This window comes from Chiloscyllium plagiosum, unplaced genomic scaffold (assembly GCF_037043375.1).
Source record: "Chiloscyllium plagiosum isolate Xiang-an unplaced genomic scaffold, Cpla_swu_hap1 HiC_scaffold_7, whole genome shotgun sequence".
NCBI classification, from domain to species: Eukaryota; Metazoa; Chordata; class Chondrichthyes; order Orectolobiformes; family Hemiscylliidae; genus Chiloscyllium; species Chiloscyllium plagiosum.
This window is the reverse complement of record NW_028270145.1, coordinates 94761798-94775637: the sequence shown is the minus strand read 5'-3', so window position 1 is coordinate 94775637 and position 13840 is coordinate 94761798. Positions and strand designations below refer to the sequence as shown.

Below are 13840 nucleotides of genomic sequence, written 5' to 3'. Positions count from 1 at the left end.
TGTTATCTTGGCAAATAAACCTGAGGAAAATGACACAAATGTCAATTACGTCCACCATTTTGTAACCTCAATAGCTCTGTTACCAATGTTATGGTGAACGAACAAAAGAACCACTATTGAAATTCATCGACAAAATATAATGTACAGAAAATCAACCCGTGTTTGGTAAAAAGCAACTATGAAGTCTTGATTCATATGAGGTCTTGCATCTTGATATCTGAGCTTCTCAAAATTCAGAAGCCACTAATACTTAGATCATTAAGATTAAATCATAAAAATAAACTCTCTGACTTTTGCTGAAAATAAAGAACTTCGTACATTTTAATTCTGCCCACTCTCCTTATTTTCCCTTTCTTTTTCCTTTCCTGGTGTTTTTCACTTTAAATTTAACCCTACTTTTTTTTTCCCAAATCACATTTTGATCCCTTCCTAGTGTTAATAAGTTGGTCTTCAGAGTCAGGGAATGTCACAGTAAATAAGCCAAACAGTGGTTATGTCAAGGTTAATTGAGTATGTCCCCAGAAAGTGTTCCTAACCGATCTGCAATACATATGAAGTTACATGAAGGCTAGAGAATCAGCAAATGCAGAAATGCTACAACATCTATAGAAGGAATTGCTACTGATAATAAACAGCATCTCTTCAATTTACGAATTTGACTGACAGCATCAAAGTATAAGTAGATTTGTGCGCCAGAGTAATTCAGATCTCTAACTTCATGGCACACCCTTCAAATCAACAAGGAAAATATTTTTTTGGCACAGGTTAGATTCAAGTCCAGAATTTTCAGGCACTTCCTGGTAGATTCTTGCGTAGAAGACATTTGGTGGCTTTAACCCACTCTCATTGGATGCAACTGACAGGAAACAAGGGACGATAATCACATTAGCTCTTAAGGGAAGGCTGTGGCAGAGTGGTAATGTCAGTGGATCAGGAATCCAAGCTGATGGTTGGGCAATGTGGTTCAAATTCCACCATGGTAGATGCCGATTATTCAATGGAATAACAGCTGGCTTACTGACCAGCATGGAACTATTGTCAATTGTTCAAAGTACATCTGGTTCACTAATGCCCTATGGTGAAGGAAATCTGCTGTCCTTCCTGGTCTAGCCTACATGTGACTCCAAGCCCACTGCAATTTGGTAGCCTCTTAACTGGGCAGTTAAGGATGGGCAATACATGCTGGCACAGCCAATGATGAGCAATTAAAAAAAAATAAATTGAATGTTTAATTCCACTTCTCCACTGTCATCCAGATGCTTCCATTCTGATCAATTCAGCTGCTCTCAATGAATCACTTACAAAAACTTCTCACCCTGCCTCCTGCACCTTTAGTGCTTTCCAAGGAGTTCTCCTCACCCTTTCCTATTTCTCACCCATCTGTTGCTTCTCACCAGTATCCCTCAAAAACATAGGTGTGGATCTTTGGTCTCCAGTCTGGTTGAGGGAGTTGGGAAAATACTCCCAGCTTGCTGAGGTTGCCATTGGAAAAATTCATTGAGTGGTGGGATCATCATTTTGAGATGGCAGCCTATCTGCCCCACCTCAGTGCACACATTAAAGGCAGTCACAGAGACTGCAGAGTGCCAAAACAGAATTTTTAAAAAGACTGCCTCATTTCATCCCAATATTTTTGGTAAACATTAGCCCTCTAGCTCTATCACAACCCCTCACCCTCCCATACCCATTGCCATGTGGCCGACCACTTCAACTCCCCCTCCCACTCCATCAAGGACATGCAAGTTCTAGGCCTCCTCTACTGCCAAATCGAAGCCACTTGACACCTGAAGGAAGAACGCCTCATCTTCTGCCTTGGGATCCTTCAACCACACGGCATCAATGTCGAGTTCACTAGTTTTGAAATTTCCCCTCCCCCCACCTTATCCTCGAACCAGCTCGGCACTGCCCTCTTGACCTGTCCCACTTGTCCATCTTCCTTCCTACCTAGCCGCTCCACCCTTCTCTCTGACCTATCACAATAACCCCCCCACACCTGCATCCACCTATCGCCTTCACAGCTACATTCCCCACAGCCCCGCCCCCAGCCTCCTATATGTCTCTCAGCCCCCTTCCCCTTCCCTCGCCACATTCCTGATGAAGGGCTTATGCCCGAAATGTCAAGTCCCCTGCTTCTCGGATGCTGCCTGACCTGCTGTGCATTTCCAGCACCACACTTTTCAACACTGACTCTCCAGCATCTGCAGTCCTCACTTTCTCACTATTCCCCAATTGAACCATGTTGTAATCAAAGAAAACAAAATTCAAAACATCTATTAGAACCTTCATCATATGAAAACATTCCCGCTCAACAAACCCATCTGACACATTTAAATGGTCTCAAGTTCTCAATTGCTTATAAAGAATAAATAGTTGCATCCATAACCCCACTCAAAAGACAACTGATCTCTTAATAACCTCTATGGACTGTCAATTAAACTATGAATTAATAATCCCGTAGTGAGATAGATTATGTATAGCAGGCAACCATTAAACAAGAAATAAGAACTATCCTTAGGAGGACATGAATACAGCTATTGTAACTAGTAAAACAGTTTTTTTTAAACCTCCCAGTCTTGCAGGCAAACAGTTTACTTATTCTATATGGGGTTGGGCATTTAAATACCTTCACAGTTTGAGAGTTGTATAGATTTCAACTGCCCCCTTCATGAGCTCTTACAATAAGATTTACAATATTTTGGTATAACACCTCAACTCCAGAGAAAATGGAGTCTATTTGAACTCAGAACTAACATTAACAGTGCAAAACATGTGCAATTACTGAACTGGATTTGAAGATCATGGAAAGCACCTGGAGGTTTATCAAGTTTTGAATAGTTCCTTACCAGTGGACTGGGAATGCTTGAAACGCTTCTCTATACATTGGCGAAATGAATCCAGCATGAATGAATGGAACAATACAATCCTTATCAAAGAGAGTGAAGGTTGATCAAAGTCCACCACATAATCACTTATTGCATCCAGCAGTGCATTGGCAATATCTTGAGGATTCAGTTTTGCTTCACCTGTGCATAAAGGCAGAGGTTTGTCTGGTTAAATAGATTGCAGTCGGGAAGTTCAACAATAGACAACCGTAAGGTTATAAAAAAATCTATTAACATCTTAGAACATAGAACATAGAACAATTCAGTGCAGAACAGGCCCTTCAGCCCTCAATGTTGTGCCGACCTGTGAACTATTCTCAACTCATCCCCCTACACTATCCCGAAATCATCCATGTGCTTATCTTGATTCACAGGATGTGGGCAAGACTGACTATGCCAATATTTATTGCCCATTAGTTCTTTATCTGATACTTTGCTATCACTTGTTTCAATTACACTGATTACACTTATTTTCAATTATTACTGGAACTGTTCCCCTTTTCCTCCTCCAGAGGGAGCCATCATTTTTTAAAATTCATTCACGGGACATTGGCATCACTGGCTGGGCCAGGATTTATTACCCATTCCTAGTTGGGGATGGAATTAATGACACTGAAGCAATGGTAACGTATCTTCAAGGCAGGGGGCTGAATCGCTTGGAGAGGAACTTGCAGGTTGTGGTGTTCCCATGTATCTGCTTTTCCTTCCAAATGGTTTGGAAGGTACTGTCAAAGGAGCCTTGGATAATTTCTGCAGTGCATCTTGTAGATAGTATACATTGTTGCTATGGAGCATCAGTGGTGGAGGGATTGGATGCTTGTCAATGTGGTTCCAATCAAGCGGGCTACTTTCTCTTCGATTGATCAAGATTGATCACTTCTTGGGTGTTGTTGGAGCTGCACTCATCCAAGAAGTGGGGGGTATTCCATCACACTCCTGACTTGTTCTGCCACTGCCCTAAAGCAGAGGGGAGGTCAGCTATGGCCAAATAACAACCTGAGAGGCATTTAACTCAGTCAGGTCTCCCCCAATGAATCACCATTGGTTTTCCACCGGATGGGAATAACCTTGAACTACCTTTTTTTGGTGCCAATATTAAATAAATGCCCTCTAGTTACCAACTTATCAATTAGAAGAAATATTTTTTCTCCTTGTTAGTTGATCCAAATCCTTCATCATTTTTTACATGTCTATCTAATATTTTCTTCATCTTCTTTGCTGCAATGAAATGAGTAGTTGATGGACCAGTGATAGAAAAGACCTGGATATTAGTTGATTGATGTTATTCTATAAAATCTGTCTAAACCATGCAGTTGTTTGGCTCATCTGTTACAATGCTGGCATCTACCTGACAATGTAAAAAATTGTCCAGGTATGTCCTATACACAAAAAGCAGGACCAATCCATCCCAACCGATTACCGCCTAATCAATCTTTGCTCAATCGTCAGTAAGTGATGGAAGGGGTCATCAACAGTACTATCAAGCAGCACCTGCTCAGCAATAACCTGCTCAGTTTTGCCCAGTTTGGGTTCTGACAGGGCCATTCGGCTCCTAACCCCATTCCAACCTTGGTTCAGGCATGGAGAAAAGAGCTGAATTCCAGAGGTGAGGTGAGAGTTACAGCCCTTGACATGGTGGCTGCATTCGACCAGGTGTGGCATCAAGGAGCCCTAGCAAATCTGGAATCAATGGGAAATAGCGGGAAAACTCTCTGGTTGGAGCCATGCCTGGCACAAAGGAAGATAGTTGTGGTTGTTGAAGGTCAATCATCTCAGCTCTAGGACATTTCTGCAGGAATTTCTCAGGGTAGTGTCCTAGATGCAATTATCTTCAACTGCTTCATTAATGACCTTTCCTCTACCATAATGTCAGAAGTGGGGATGTTCGCCAATGACTGTACAATGTTCAGCACCATTTGTGACTCCTCATACTGAAGCAGTCCAGGTCCAAATGTAACAAGATCTGCACAATACCCAGGCTTCACGCCACACAAATGCCAGACTATGACCATCTCCAATAAGAGACGATTTAACCCCCAGCCCTTGAAATGCAATGGTGTTACTATCACTGAAACCCCACTGTCAACACCTTTGAGGTTACCAATGATCAGAAACTCAATTGGATTTGCCACATTTTTTTTCCTGGAGCAGCAGGAGACAGAGTGGAGGTGACGTTGGAGACAAGGAGGTTGCCTGGAAGGTAAGGATTTAGTATAAATTTGGGCAGTGGCCAAACCCGAGATACTACGGCTGTGCTAAAGGAGGACACCATGGAGGGCTTGAGCAGTGAGGCATTATGGGTGGAGCTGAGAAAGAAGGGTACAGTTACATTGTTGGGGCTGTATTACAGGCCTCCCAACAGTGAACGTGAGGTAGAAGAACAAATAGGTAAACAGATTATGGAAAGATGTAGAGGCAATAGGGTGGTGATGATGGGAGATTTTAATTTTACCAACATTGACTGGGATACACTTAGTGTCAGAAGTCTGGATGGGTCAGAATTTGTAAGGAGCATCCAGGAAAGTTTTTTAGATTAGATTAGATTACTTACAGTGTGGAAACCGACCCGCCAATGTGCACCCACCCAGACCCATTCCCCTACATTTACCCCTGCACCTAACACTACAGCAATTTAGCATGGCCAATTCATTTAACCTACACATTTTTGGACTGTGGGAGAAAACTGGAGCACCCGGAGGAAACCCACACAGACACGGGGAGAATGTGCAAACTCCACACAGACAGTTGCCTGAGGCAGGAATTGAACCCCGGTCTCTGGCGCTGTGAGGCAGCAGTGCTAACCACTGTGCCACCATGCCGCCCAAGCAGTATATCAATAGTCTGGCAAGGAAAGGGACCATATTGGACCTGGTGTTGGGAAATGAGCCAGGCCAGGTGGTAGAAGTTGCAGTGGGGGATCTCTTCGGGAATAGTGACCACAATTCTGTAAGTTTTAGAATATTCGTAGACAAAGATGAGAGTGATCCTAAGGGACAAGTACGAAACTTGGGGCCAAGGCTAATTATATCAAAATTAGGCAGGAGCTGGGAAATGTGGATTGGACGCAGCTATTTGAAGAAAAGTCCACATCTGATATGTGGGATGCTTTCAAAGATAAGTTTAAGATAGTGCAGGATAGGCATATGCCTTTGAAAACAAGGGATAAGAAGGCAAGATTCGTGAACCGTGGATGACAGGAGAAATTGTGCAACTAGCAAAGAGGAAAAGGAAAGCGTACCTAAGGTCCAGGCAGCTCAGAACAGAATGGACCTTGAAGGAATATTGGGAGAATAGGACCAATCTTGAACGAGGAATCAAGCGTGGGACACCATTGTAGAATGCACACCATCAGTGGTTGCATTATGAGGACAAAGGAAGCTAACACTGAGAGGTGCACACATGTCTTGGAGTGTTTAGCTTTAAAAGGTACTAACCACAGACCTATCTATGAGGTGTGAAACCCTGTAATCATTGTACATATCCCTGCAATCTTATGATGCCCAATAAACCTATCTAACCACTGAAAGTGCAAGAGGTAATATGTGACTCAAATTGCAAACAGGGAAGCTGTGTAGAAGGAATGTCTTGCTTGAACCAGCAATTGGCTCATTTTGAAGTATAATTTCAGAATGTGTCATTATCTTTTTTATAGAGAAAACAGAATTTTCATAAAGGCTGAATCTATCTCTCATAGATGTTTCCCTGGGAACTGTCAACACCATTTGGTTGTATGCAAGAACAATATGGGAAGGGGTGTCTTATAAATGACTTGTTGAAATTTCTAGCTAAGAAATATAAACACACAATCAGCAGGAAGCTTTCCTATACTTCTCATTGAATTGTTTCAAGCTCATATTTTATATTGGGGTCTGCAACAGTATCACCCTGAAGTTACTGGATCATCTTATCCTGCATGCTTTCTGTAACATATGAAAGTAAAGGTATTGAAATAACACATACATATTGTTCCAAAACCTACCTGTGCCCAATGCTGGGAAGGACACTGAACTTATTTTTAGGTTTTCGCATTCCTTCAGAACTTTTACTAAAGATCCTTTTGTATTTTGTGCTTTAAGCCAGCCTGCCAAATGTATGATATACTTCACTTGAAGGTTTCCTGCTTTTGTGATTACAACAGTGTCTTCATTTTGGACACCTACAGCAGGAAAAACAATATTTGAAATGAAAGCTGTTACCACTGTCAATAATTTAATAACCAGTTAGTGGCATACAATTAACCTCACGCTATAAATTCAAAAGCTGATTGACACTTTTCCTAAAAGGATGTGATATCCAGAATCTTTCAAATTTGCCACAGGTAAGAATGGCCACTCTGATCCTCGAAAACTCATTTAACTGGAATAACCAGTAGGCAGCATGGTGGCTCAGTGGTTAGCACTGCTGCCTTATAGTTCCCTGGTATCTGGACTCAATTCTACCCACGGGTAACTATCTGCATAGAGTTTGCACATTTTCCCTGCACCTGTGTGGGTTTCCTCTGACAATTCAAAGTATGCAGATTGGGTAGATTTGCCATGGGATGCAATGTTATAAGGTAGGGGGTAGGATGCTCTTTGGAGGGCTGGTGTGAGATTGATGAGCTAGTGGCTTGCTTCCATACAGTAGTTAGGGATTCTATAGACTCCAAAGCCTCTCTATTCCAACTTGCAATTATTTCATAAATAGAGTGACACTTCAAAGTCTGTGAGAAGATTTGTAGCTCGGGTGCTCGTTGTTGTGGTTCTGTTCGCCGAGCTGGGAATTTGTGTTGCAGACGTTTCGTCCCCTGTCTAGGTGACATCCTCAGTGCTTGGGAGCCTCCTGTGAAGTGCTTCTGTGATCTTTCCTCCGGCATTTGTAGTGGTTTGAATCTGCCGTTCCGGTTGTCAGTTCCAGCTGTCAGTTGCAGTGGTCGGTATATTGGGTCCAGGTCGATGTGCTTATTGATTGAATCTGTAGATGAGTGCCATGCCTCTAGGAATTCCCTGGCTGTTCTCTGTTTGGCTTGTCCTATAATAGTAGTGTTGTCCCAGTCGAATTCATGTTGCTTGTCATCTGTGTGTGTGGCTACTAAGGATAGCTGGTCGTGTCGTTTCATGGCTAGTTGGTGTTCATGTGACACTTATTGCCTTCACTACTTTATCTGGAATCCTTTTCCATTGATCACTATTTGTGTAAAGGAGAACTTTTTGATATCAGTTCCAAATTTGTCTCAGAACAGTTTGAAACTGCCTCTCCTTGTCTTATTCTTGCACATTTATTTTAAGTAGTGTTCCAGAACATGTATTTCCTAATGTCCATCCAGTATAGCAACACCTCTACAATGTAAACAGGAAAAGACAGGGTGGATAAAGAGAAACTATTTCCACTGGTTGGAAATTCTACAGCTAGGGGCCATAGCCTGAAATAGGGCAGACACTTCAGAAGAGATATGAGGAAGCACTTCCACACACAAAGTAGAGTGGAGGTTAGGAACTCTTCCATAAATGGCAATTGAAACTAGATCAGTTGTTAAATTGAAATCTGAAACAGATATATTTTTGTTAGGCAAAGCTTTTGAGGGATATCGGGCAAAAGCGTGTCAATAGAGTGAGGCCACAGATCAGCCACAATCACAATGGATGGTGGAGCCGAGGGGCTGAATGGCCCACTCCTGTTTCTGTGTCTCCTTCCAAAGTGTCCCAGTTCCATGTCTGACACTTGAAATTAGCCTTGTGTCTCCAACCCTTGAATGTAATTCTTGTGCTTTAGCCCAAGCTAACATAATGTTGTTGTATGCCCACAACAGGTGTGCAGATTGATCTTGAGTTCCTCTGACTTATCATGTTGATTTCTCCACTTGCTGCTATTCCTTTGTTTGAAGATGTTTCATTTCTTATTTAGAGTCGTAGAGATGTACAGCACAGAAACAGTCGCTTCAGTTCAACTCTTCCATGCCAACCAGATGTCCTAACTTTATTTAGTCCCATTTGCCAGCATTTGGCTATATCCCTCTAAACCCTTCCTATTCATGCACCCATCCAGATGTCTTTGAAATGTAATTGTACCAGCCTCTACCACCTCTTCTGGCAGCTCATTCCATACACACACTACACTCAGCATGAAAAAGCTGCCCCTTAGGTCCCTACTAAATCTTTCCCCTCTCACTTAAACCTATGCCCTCTAGTTTTGGAGTCCCCCTACCCCAGGGAAAAGACTTTGGCTACTCACCCTATCCATGCCCCTCATGATTTCATAAACATCTGGAAGGTCAATCCTCAAGCTCCAATGCTCCAGGAATAATAGTCCCAGCATTTTCAGCCTCTCCCTACAGCCCAAACCCTCTACCAATTGCAACAGCCTTTCAAATCTTTTCTATGCCCTTTCAGGTTTCACAACATTCTTCCTTTAACAGGGAGATGAAAATTGCATGCAGGATTTTAAAAAGGCTTGACCAATGTCCTGTACAGCTGCAACAAGGGCGGCATGGTGGCTCAGTGGTTAGCACTGCTGTCTCACAGCGCCAGGGACCCGGGTTCAATTCCTGCCTTAGGCAACTGTCTGTGCGGAGTTTGTACATTCTGCCCGTGACTGCGTGGGTTTCCTCCGGGTGCTACGGTTTCCTCCTACAGTCCAAAATTGTGCAGGTTAGATGAATTGGCCACGCTAAATTGCCCGTGGTGTTAGGTGCAGGGCTAAATGTAAGGGAATGGATTGCTCTTCGGAGGGTCGGCATGGACTTGTTGGGCCGAAGGGCCTGTTTCCACACTGTAAGTAATTTAATCTAATTAAAAATAGACCTCTGAACACCTATGCTTAGCACATTGACCAACAAAAGCAAGTGTACCAAACGCTTTCTTCACTATCCCATCTACCTGCAACTCCATTTTCAAGGAACTATGAACCTGCACTCCAAGATCTCTTTGTTCAGCAACACTCCCCAGGACCTTACCATTTAAGTGTATAAGTCCTGTCCTAATTTGCCTTTCCAAAATGCAGCATCTCACATTTATCTAAATTAAACTCCATCTGCCACTCTTCGGTTTATTCATCCATCTGATTAAAGTCCTGTTGTACCCTGAGGATAACCTTCTTCACTATATCTCCAATTTTGGTGTCATCTGCAAACCTTATTACCTTTTTTTCTTTCATGAAATGGTGGTCATTGTTACAAGGCCAGTATTTTTTATCCATCTCTAGTTGCCCTTGCTGTAAATAGTTTGTTATGTTCTTTTCAGGGGGAGTTAAGAGTCAACCATATCATTGTGGATCTCACATAGATCAATCCAGGTATGGGTGGCTGATTAGGTTCCTTAAAGGACATTGGTGAACCAGATTTTTGTATGAGATTGATGGTAATTCACAGTCACCATTACTAAGGCTTGCTTTTAATTCCAGATTTATTTATGAATTGGATTGAAATTCCACCAGCAGCTGTGGTTTTATTTGAATTTGTGTTCCATAGTTTGGGTTTCTAGATTGCTATCCTCAACTTTCAGAACTCTTTTATCTATATCCTTTGCTATTTTATCATCATTAATGGAGTAAACAGGGCTTAATTGTCATATATTTTGTCTAGGCGTCATTTGGTTGTGGTTTGTGGAGGGTTTTTCTCTATGAGCACAAACAAGTTATTTCACAGGATCATCCCAAACTTTGCTCATGAGGTACCTGTCCTGCTCCTATAGGGCCTCTCTCATCCAATGTTTGCCTGACCCTCCCACTTGCCAGAAGTACTCACCACTACTAGGATATCCCAGGATATACTGGGATACTGAGGTGGCGGAACAAGGGTGACAAGATATTATCAGGCCATTTTGAACTGAGGTGGGCAGAAATTTCTTCACTCAAGTAATGGCAAACCTATGGAATGTTCTATCACAAGACTATGATGGTGAAGTTACAGAATATATTTAAGAAAGAAACTGATAATTTTCTAGAAGCTAAAGATTTCAAGGAATATGGGAAGAGAATGGGAGTATGGCATCGAGATAAAGGATCAGCCACAATCATGCAGAATGTTGGAGCAGGCTCGATAAGCCAAGTGGCCTACTCCTGCCCTGGTTTTTAATGTTTCTGTATTACAGCTGAATTAAATTCATTTTAAAACATCTTTTTGTACTTGCTGAATTTTGAGGCTGGTATTAACTTATCTTCTGACAAGTGACTGAAAGACCCATTACCCTTTCAAAAAACCTAACTTCATTCTGAGTTTGCATTCTGTCAGACCGAAAAGGAAGATGCCTTACAGTTACTCACCTAGTTGGCTACATTCATCCACTACTGACTGTCCGGCTGCTTTTAAGATAGCACCACAAACCCCTGTAAGGTAGAAAAGTTAGTTATTGACAGTAAAATGCTATTCCAATCTATCAAAGAGCTCAACTTTTATACTAAAGATATATACGTATACCAGCTTAATCAGATTTACAATGTCAATACATGGGGCAATCACCAGTGTAGCAGAAACAGTAAGTTGTTTGATTGCGATGGATTCAACTTAAACTTGGTTAGAACTAATGTACTGGAAAATCACATAACATTGGGGGAATAGAAGGTTTTAAATTAATAAGGGGTGCATTCAAATAGGGATCATTTCATAAGTCTAAAAAGTCAAACTTGCAGTGTAGTGATTTGGAGAAAAGTTAAGGAGTTTATGCCTGAAATGTATTAATGACTAGGGGGCCACATCAGGGAAATAGAGGAAAAAACTAAAATTAGAAGTGCTTTACGAGAACATATAAAGCATTCATAACAAGAAGCAGACATCAACAATAGCAACAAGTAATGATACAAAACATAGAGATAAATGGTTTTGATCTAGCAACATTTCCTGATCAAGGATGGGAACTAAATATTTTAAGATACCTGACTTCTAGAGAAAAAGAGATAACATGGAAAAGCAAGTGCAGTTGTCACTATAATAAAAAGTTGCCAGATGACCATAGGGCTGCTTTTGCATTGGATGGAGAGGGAGAGATGACTGGTGGTGGTTTAATCTGAGGATTACCATGTCACAAGTGAAGGTTGAGTTGTGAAGGTGAGATGTTCGTGGATGGTCAGCCCTTATAATAAAGCATGTGTCGAAGGCAATGGTGAGATGGAGCTTAACCCAGAATATTCTTTTACTTCACTTTCCTTGCAAAAGAACAGAAAGACCAAAAGACAACAGAAATGGGAGATGTGATTTGCAGGTACACAACGTCTGCTCTATACACCTGATAAACAGTCAGTGAAGGAAGAGGTAAAATCTTTATTTGCTGTAAATTTATTCACAGTATTAATTATTATAGGTATGCATCTCATAGCTTGGCTTACGCCATGACACTCAGTGCTTCAATCACCCAATCAATGCCCTCCAGCTACACATCCTTCCCCTCTATTGATACAACTAACTGGTTGGGCTCTTGTGACACAGTTGTATATCTCTATCTCTGGGCTGTGAAGGTCTGGGTTCAAGACCCCACCTGTTCCAGAGGTGTATAATAACTCAGATTGATTCAAAAATAAGTAGAGCTAACTGTATGGACTCTTGTGGCACAGTGGTAGTGTCCCTTCCTCTAAAACAGGCGGTCTGGGTTCAAGTCTCACATCTTCCAGGATTGTGAGATAACACCTCTGAACAGATTGAATAGAAATTAAGGGGGATCAAAAAAAGCAACTAACGTTTTGAGGGGTTCTTGTCATGCAATAATTGGAGTCTATGTTTAAATCCCACCTACTCCAGGGGAGTGTAATAGCATCTCTGAACAGATAGATTTTAAAACAAACCCACAATGTAGAAATTGTTAGCACCATATTCTCACCATTCGAGTTGCACTCATCCAGGCAATTGTGGAATATGCCATTATTCTCATGACTTGTGTCTTATTGACAGACACTGGGGAAACAGGAGATGAGTTACCTGTCACAACATCCCTAGCCTCTGACCTGCTCTTGTTGCTGCAGTATTTGTATGGTTCGTCCAGTTCAGTTTCTGGTCAATGGTAGCCCCCCAAACCCCCTCCAAACCCCACCCCTAACCCCAGAATATTGATAGTGGGATTCAGTGCTTTTTAATGCCATTGATTGTCAAAAGATGAGGGTTAGTTTTTTTTCTCATTGGAGATAGAAATGGCTATTGGAGACAGTAAGAACTGCAGATGCTGGAAGCCAGAGTCAATAGATGTGAAGCTGGAAAAGGACAACAGGTTAGACAGCATTCGAGGGGCAGGAAAGTCAAAGTTGTCAGGACAGACAAAGGGTTTTGGCCCGAAACATTGACTGTCCTGCCCTTCAGATGCTGTCTGGCCTTCTGTGCTTTTCCAGCTTCACACCTGTGAAATGGCCATTGCCTGGTACTAGTCTGGCGCAAACATCACTTGCCACTAATCATCCCAAACTTGGATGTTGTCCAAGTCTTGCTGCATATGGACTACTTCAGGATCTGAGGAGTCATGAATGGTACTGAATATCATGCAATCATCAATAAACATCCTCATTTCTGACCTTATTATAGAGTGAAGGGACATTACTGAAGCAACTAAAGATGGTAGGGCCTAAGATGCTATCCTGAGGAACTGAGATGATTTGACCTGGATCTGAGATAATCTTATGCATTGTATTTTTTTTATATGAAGCATCTTGAGATGTTATAGTATGGTAACAGGTAATCAATAATGCAACTAGCAGTTGTCAATAAAAAAGATGTGTGAACAAACATTGGCACTCACCCTTGTTTCGGTTAAGGTTGACATTTGTACAGTTTACAATTGCATCAGTCTGTTCTGCTGTGATGTCACCTTGAGCAGCTACCAATTTTACTTTGCCAATGGTTACTTCTACAAAGTTGAATTTCTGAAATAAAAAATTAGTGAGCATTAAAAATGTTAGAATTAGTTTCTTTCTTTCCATTGTGCTTCTTTCTGACCAACAGAGCCCAAGGATGGGTTTTAACTCTCAAATGGCAAAGATAGGGCTGTCAGGAAATAGTTGATTTT

General features: G+C 41.7%; 1 protein-coding gene across 4 annotated transcripts in view; it reads right to left on the bottom strand.

The window, feature by feature from the left end:
- parp14rs3 (poly(ADP-ribose) polymerase family member 14-related sequence 3) overlaps positions 1–13840 on the bottom strand; it is an 81250-nt gene that overhangs the window by 19095 nt on the left and 48315 nt on the right. For all 4 annotated transcript variants that reach the window (XM_043694150.2, XM_043694151.2, XM_043694152.2 and 1 more), the window contains 4 exons: positions 13574–13697; positions 11121–11183; positions 6862–7038; positions 2844–3023 (listed from right to left, as the gene is read on the bottom strand). In XM_043694150.2, coding sequence (XP_043550085.2) covers positions 2844–3023; positions 6862–7038; positions 11121–11183; positions 13574–13697 — 544 coding nt within the window. The remainder of the gene's footprint in view (positions 1–2843; positions 3024–6861; positions 7039–11120; positions 11184–13573; positions 13698–13840) is intronic.